The 7,845-nt window shown below is 39.3% G+C and overlaps 1 protein-coding gene and 1 pseudogene across 1 annotated transcript; one reads left to right on the plus strand and one right to left on the minus strand.

The window, feature by feature from the left end:
- The first annotated feature begins 2,746 nt into the window (after nucleotides 1–2,746).
- On the plus strand, nucleotides 2,747–3,685 carry LOC122213294 (olfactory receptor 7D4-like). The gene has a single exon (XM_042927423.1). It carries the CDS (start codon nucleotides 2,747–2,749, stop codon nucleotides 3,683–3,685), a length of 939 nt encoding a protein of 312 aa, XP_042783357.1.
- A 614-nt stretch (nucleotides 3,686–4,299) lies between these two features.
- On the minus strand, nucleotides 4,300–4,773 carry LOC122208147 (annotated as a pseudogene).
- Nucleotides 4,774–7,845: the final 3,072 nt, after the last annotated feature.

Consider the following 7,845-nt stretch of genomic DNA (forward strand, 5'->3'; position numbering starts at 1 on the left):
TCATGAGAATGTGGACTGCCTTAGCCTTTTCATGAATTTAACACAAATGTTTTAGTGTTTGAATGGAGGGACCCTGTTGGCTACAGTTTTAAACAGCTGTCCTCTATTGGGTTAAGAAATTGTTCTTAGATTCCTCCTTTGGTGAGAGGCTGTGTCCTGGCTGCCAACCATGAAAATAGCTGCTACATTTCCTCAAATTTATTTTCTATGGCGATTATGGTTATAATTCCTCTTAATTTCCCTGTATTTGTGATGAATTGTTTTTCAAACATCCTAGCGTTAAACCATCTTTCCATTCCTAGAATAGGTATGACTTGCTCATGGTGTATTACCCTTTTAAATAGATATGAATGCACTGTATTTACTCTGCTATTCTAGTGTGTATCTACATTCAGGTATATGATGAATTTGCACTATTCATTATATTATTATATTATTTTTCTGCATTATTGTTGATGCTTTTGGTCTCAATCTTTATTACACATCTAACATTTGCATGTACCGAACACCTGCTATATGCAGGCACATTGTAAGTCCCTGCAAAGACAAGTGAGCAGAAACAGTCTTAATTTCTGACCCGCTAAAAATATATATATATATAATTATTAACATGATGGCCACAATAAGGAATCATACAGGATGCTTTCTCCACATGTGCTCCTCACACACTCTGTCCCTCCTGACCCTCACTGTCTGCCCTCCATCTTACTGACTTCTCAAATCCTTTCCGTTACCAACCTCACCCAACCACGGAGAAAGTGCAAATTCTATTCTTTCCACCTCAAATTTGTGGCCTTACCTAATTTCCCTTTTAACATTTACCCATCTTTCCTCTTGCAGCTCAGATATTCATATTTCAGAGAAGTCTTTCCTACCCATCTCCTGGGGTAAATTGGTCCCCCAAAATTCTGTTTTCCTTTTAACTAAAATTTTTTAATTAAAAAAATTTTAATGTTGATTTAATTTTTTGAAAGAGAGAGAGACAGAGCACGAGCGGGGGAAGGACAGAGAGAGAGGGAGACACAGAATCTGAAGAAGGCTCTAGGCTCTGAGCTGTCAGCACAGACAGCCAATGTGCTCACGAACCTGAGGCAAAGTCAGATTCTCAACTGACTGAGCCACCCAGACATCCCTGTTTTCCTTTTAATTAATTAACATTCTATAGACACTAATAATATTGAAATTTTTTCTATCACAGAGGAAATAAAAATATATTTTCAATTTTTAGGATGCTTCAATTTATAGAAGCTTTAAATATTTTTCAATCAATCAATAAATCAATCATTTTTGGCAATTAACTCCTCTGATCTTAATACAACACATCTCACTTGTGAGCATGTACACAGGAGCACACACACTCACACATGCTTTGTATTTCATTTTAGTGGTTTTGTGATTTCCCCTCCTTATTTATGTAGTCCATATGTTTTGCCTCCCTTGTGGTAGAGTCCACCTGGCAGGTGATATCTGAAAGAGGGAGGTATAGAATCTTCATTAACTAGAAGTGCTACATGGTGGTCAGCAGAACTACCAGACCTGATGTGCTTATCATGATCAGAATTCTGGGGGACCTTGGTGGCTCAGTCAGTTAAGCTATCTGACTCTTGATTTCAGCTCAGGTCATGATCTCATTGTTCATGAGTGCCAGTCCCCAACAGACTGCACTGACCATGCAAAACCTGCTTGGGATTCTCCCTCTCCCTTTTCCAGGCGTGTGCTCTCTCTCTCTTAAAATAAGTAAATAAACTTAAAAAAAAAATTTTAATGTTAGAATTCCATCTTTGATGGCTGCCCAGTCTGAGTAGAATATTGATAAATGATAACCATAAATGACAAAGTTCTTGTGATACTAAGAACAGAAGCTCATATTTTTCAAGTGTCCACTGTATGTCACAAAAACCACAATAGAAACATAACATGCATTATCTTGTTTAATTCACTGACCAGGCTTGTAAAGCAGGGAAATTTACTACTCTCATTGTAAACTGAGGTATCTGTAGTCTCATGATTTTAATTAACTCTGCCAAGGTCACACAGAAAGTAGACTGGTGCACCAAAGTTTTATTCTAGAAGGTCTGACTCAAGATTCCTTTTTTTAAATCATAGGTCTATAATGATTTTTATGACAGTTATATATCAACAAACAATTGTCATAAAAGGAATAGATTAATAAAAAATAGTTATCATTTTTGACATCCTACTGTGCACAAAAGCATTTTGAATCATCATAAAGAAAGTAATAGCAGTAACCACATTTTTAGGGGAAAAAAAAGACAGAGTTAACTGTGACAATAACAGGACACATCAGATCACAAAGTCAAGGGTGTTCGAGTTGAAAACCTATCTTAATCACTATTTTAGGGTTTTTAGAATAAGGGCAGTTATGGAGGTTATCAAAGAGAATACCTTATTTGTCTTCAATGACTTTGGAAGATCATATCAAGGAAGAAATTGGTTTATATCCATAGATTTGAATAGAATTAGAACCAGTGAGTAGGAGATACAATGAGAAAGATTTCTGATAAATTAAAGATAGTCTGAATGATTGCATACATTTAAATGGATTTGGGCTATGACTTTAATGAGTGAATCACTAGATTTGGAAGGACTGATTGAGAGTGAAGGATATTCGTGTAGAATGGATGCCAAAAGGATATCCATGCAAAAAGGTGATGACTAGGAGGTGTCAGTTGACTCTTAACTGAAGGCTGCTTTTGCCTCCTTCTCCAGCAAACACACCAGATACATGGAAGCAGAAAACCAGACAGAAGTATCAGTATTCCTCCTCAGGGGTCTCTCAGATGATCCAGAACTGCAGCCTCTCCTCTTTGGCATGTTCCTATCCATGTATCTGGTCACTGTGCTTGGAAACCTGCTCATCATCCTGGTTGTCAGCTCTGACTCTCACCTCCACACCCCCATGTACTTCTTCCTCTCCAACCTGTCCTTTGTTGACATTTGTTTCATCTCCACCACTGTCCCAAAGATGCTGGTGAACATCCAGGAATGCAGCAAAGGCATTTCCTATATAGAATGCCTCATTCAAGTGTATTTTTTTATGATTTTTGCTGGAATGGACGATTTCCTCCTGACTGTGATGGCCTATGACCGGTTTGTGGCCATCTGCCACCCCCTACACTACACAGTCATCATGAACCCACGACTCTGTGTCCTCCTGGTTCTGAGTTGTTGGCTCACCCTTTTCTGGGTCTCCTTGATTCATATTCTACTGGTGAGGCGGCTGACCTTCTGTACAGGCACTGAAATTCCACATTTCTTCTGTGAACTGGCTCAGATTCTTAAGGCAGCCTGCTCTGACACCCTCATCAATAACATCTGCTTGTATGTTGCCACTGCACTGCTGTGTGTGTTTCCTCTCACTGGGATCCTCTTCTCATACTCTCAGATTGTCTCCTCCTTAATGAGGATGTCGTCCAGTGAGGGCAAGTATAAAGCATTTTCCACCTGTGGGTCTCACCTCTCTGTGGTCTGTCTGTTCTATGGGACAAGCCTGGGGGTCTACCTCACTTCTGCTGTGACCCATTCTTCCCAGAGAAGTTCTATTGCCTCAGTGATGTACACTGTGGTGACCCCCATGTTGAACCCCTTCATCTACAGCTTGAGGAACAAGGATGTGAAGGGGGCCCTGCAAAGATTCCTCAGCAGAGCAACCTCATGGCCATGATGGGCCACTAGCTTTGAAGCCACGTGGACATTGTAGGTCCCAAAAGCAAATGTGAGATTAAATCTGTCTCTTTTTCTCCTCTAATGAACAAGTTTGATTTATTCCATTCCCAAAGCACCTATGACTTCCCTTCTATTTGTTTTTATATTAGTCTCTCCTCAACAACTCCTCCATAAAACATTTTGGACTTTGCTTCTCCATATGCTGTCAATAAATTTCCATGTTTGATCAGCTTTCTTGCAGCCATTCTTAAGATTTCTAACTTTAGGCTTGAAGGACTTGTCATATCAAACGTTGCTGTGTTTGCTGCAAGAATAATGCTCTAAAATGTTGATGTTCTTCACCTCAATTTTTTTTTTAGTGGTGAAAAAACTTATATTTAGCCAGCTGGACTTAGTTTATTTTTTTAATTTTTTTAATGTTTATTTATTTTTGAGAGACAGGGCACAAGCGGAGGAGGGGCAGAGAGAGAGGAAGACAGAATCTGACGCAGGCTCCAGGCACTGAGCTGACAGTACAGAGCCCAATGCGGGGTTCTAACCCATGAACCATGAGCTCATGACCTGAGCTGAAGTCAGACGCTCAACCGAGCCACCCAGGTGTCCCAGCTGGACTTAGTTTAGAAAATCCCAATTTGTTGGCAACTGCAAAGTGTCATAGTCAGGAGCCAGTTGAACATATGCTTTCTTTTCTCCATTCGGCCTGATCAGAGTGTTGGCCCTGGCCACATCAATGTCATAGAGATTCTTCACAGCCTGTTTGTTCTGGTGCTTGTTGGCCTTGATATCCACAATGAACACAAGTGTGTTGTTGTCTTCTATTTTCTTCATGGCTGACTCAGTAGTCAGGGAAAGTTGATGATGGCATAGTGTCAGCTTGTGTCTCCTGGGGGCTCTCTTCCAGGGATATTTGGGCTGCCTTAGGAGATGCAGTGTCTTGGGTGGTCAGAAGTAAGTGACATGTGGATCTTTTTTTTTTTTTTTATGACTGTGGACGCCTTTTATCACTGTTTTCTTGGCTTTCAAAACCTTTGCTTTGGCTTCGGCTCTGGGAACAGCAGGGGCTTCCTTCTTTGCCTTTGGCATCATCTTCGTGAAAGGCTCTTCACCTTTTGTTTGTGTGCTTGTTTTCCCCACAAGAAATGGAATAAAATCCTATGTGGTCATTCAAAAGTGCTTACCTTCTCAGAACTGTGCCTTTTCCTTCGCATGTATGATTTTCTGTCATCTTGAAAACGTGTGTGGAGACATTTCCTCTCATTCACCCCACTTTTCAAAAGAGGAGAATAAGATGGAATTGGGTAGAACCTGGCTAACTGATGTGGAGTTTCCATTCTTCTTTGTATAAGAATAGTGATGTGATTTTCAACTTCAAAATCAGAATCTAGATTTCTACGATCATGTTCATAGTAATATCCTGCCTTGGAAAACTCTGAGATGTTGCTTCATTCTTTGTGATCTTTCCATCTTTCCTCCTTTTCTTCCTTTCCTTCTTTCATTTGATTTTTATTTCCCATATATGCAATTTTAAGATATACCCTCTAAATAAATAAATAAATAAATAAATAAATAAATAAGATATACCCTCTAAGATCCTAAAACATACAATAGTGAAGACAATAGAATAAAAGTTATTTTCTAGTGTGGTTTCTGGGACTCTCTGGAGGTGCCATCAGGAATGGTAATTACACACATGTGGAATGTGTTCAGAACATAACTCACTTTGGGGGAATAACGTGGATAGAAACACTCACTTTCACTGAGTGTTCAGTGAAAGATGGACTAGTAGACGCTGTCAACATTTCTCCCACATTTCTCTCCCATTTCTTCCCTGGGACCCCTCACCATGTCCACTGCATGACTGCCAAATGACAGCCCTAGCCAGAACCAGCTTTCCCCACTAGGTGGTGGTGGAAGTGACAGAGAATTATGCCCACACAAAGACAGCCCTTCATGGAGACCTATAGGGTATGGCATGTCTTTCACACACTAGACTGGATAATTCTGAGGTTTGTATTTTGTACCACTTTCCGGAATTGCCCCACAGGATGAAATTCTGCTCCTTCCCTGTGGTAGCAGACTGAACATAAACTTAATTTTAATGTATTTTCTTCTTTAAAAAAAATTTTTTTTATTACGTTTCTTTATTTTTGAGAGGCAGAGAAAGACAGAGCATGAGCGGGGGAGGGGCAGAGAGAGAGGGAGACCCAGAATCTGAAGCAGACCCCAGGCTCTGAGCTGTCAGCCCAGAGCCCAGCACGGGGCTCGAACCCACAAACCATGAGATCATGACCTGAGCCGAAGTCGGACACTCAACCAACTGAGCCACCCAGGCGCCCGTAATGTATTTTCTTCCATGTATCACTTCTCCTCTCACCCATGTTCCATGTTCCTTGTTCTTTCCAATAAAGTGCTTGCACATAAACCCTTGGCTAAGCATCTGCTTCTCTGAGAATCCAAGCTAAGACAGGTGGTAAAGCTATAATGTACAACACCATATCATGAAAGGAGTTCAAACTTCTGGAGACAAAAAAAGGAAACTAATCATTGGGAGCATAGGACTGCAAAATTACTCTAAAATTATAATCTGTTAGAGAGGAAAGGCTTATTTGATGTAGCTCCAATTCACTTTGATTCCATTAAGTTGACACCAATGTGAATTTATTGGCTACTGTGTCCAAATTGAGGAGGGGTCCAAATGGTTGCAATACACAGTGGTGAGCATAATGTGGTGTGTCATAGATCGTTTTGAAAACAAAGGTAAAAGTTTTGAAACCATCCTGAATAATTCCAAGAAAACTCTTCCAACTTTTTTAAAATAATTTTTGAGGCATGGTTTATATATACAAAATTTACCCAATGATAATGTAAATTCAATGATTTTCATAAATTTGTAGAATTATGTGATTATTACTGCAATCCACTTTTAGAATATTTCCTTTACCTCATAACATTCCCTTGTGCCCATTTGCAGTTACTGTTGACTCCCACCTCAATCCTAGGAAATCACTTATCACTGTCTCTATTAATTTGCTTTACTAGCTATCTTATATAGATGTAATCATACAATGTGTAGTCTTTTGTATTGGTCTTCTACTCAGCGTATGTTTTTTCAGAGTCATCCATGTGGAACTATGTATCAACGTTTTGTTTCTTTTAATTGGAGAACAGTATTCAAATGTGTGGATGTATTAATTTTTTAATCTACTTGTCCGTTGGCACACATTTGGACATTTCCAGTTTCGTGTCATTATAAATAATGCTGCTGTGTGTACTTGAGCACATGTGTTTGTGTCAACGTGTGTTTTTATTTCTCTTGGGTAGATACCTAGGGTTGGAATTGCTGGTTCATATGGTAAGTTTATCTTTAAGTTTTTAAGCAACTGCCAAACTGTTTTCCCAAGTGACTGCCCAATGTACGTTCCCACCAGGAATACATGAAGGTCCAGTTTTTCTACAATTTGGCAACACTTGGTATTCAGGGAAAACTTCTATAGGAAAATATATGCTTATGTGGTGAATAACAAATAATGAGTAGAAATTTAACTGGATAATAGGCTTGGGTGACATTTAACAGACATGCAAGAATGAAGTATTTTAGGAATATATATAGAACTTAATGGCTGAGTTATTGGGAATAAGACTGGGGGTGCCTGGCTGGCTTACTCAGTTAAGCATCTGACTCTTGATTTCAGCTCAGATCATGACCTCAGTGTCATCATCTCAGGTGTTGGAATCAAACCCCTGGTAGGTCTAGACCCTACTTAAGATTCTCTCTCTTTCCACCAAAAACAATAAAATACCTAGGAATAAATCTAACCAAAGAGGTGAAAAATCTCTACACTGAAAACTGTAGAAAGCTTATGAAAGAAATTGAAGAAGACACACACACACACACACACACACACACACAAAAAGGAAAAATATTCCATGCTCCTGGATAGGAAAATAAATATTGTTAAAATGTTGATACTACTCAAAGAAATCTACATATTCAATGCAATACGCATCAAAATAACACCAGCATTCTTCACAGAGCCAGAACAAACAATCCTAAAATTTGTAGGGAACCACAAAATACCCCAAATAGCCAAAGCAATCCTGAAAAAGAAAACCAAAGCTGGAGGCATCACAATCCCGGACTTCAGGATGTATTACAAA

This window comes from Panthera leo, chromosome A2, assembly GCF_018350215.1.
Source record: "Panthera leo isolate Ple1 chromosome A2, P.leo_Ple1_pat1.1, whole genome shotgun sequence".
Lineage (NCBI taxonomy): Eukaryota > Metazoa > Chordata > Mammalia > Carnivora > Felidae > Panthera > Panthera leo.

Coding starts and splice junctions, on each gene's coding strand:
- LOC122213294 (XM_042927423.1), top strand. CDS start 2,747: ATGGAAGCAGAAAACCAGACAGAAGTATCAGTATTCCTCCTCAGGGGT.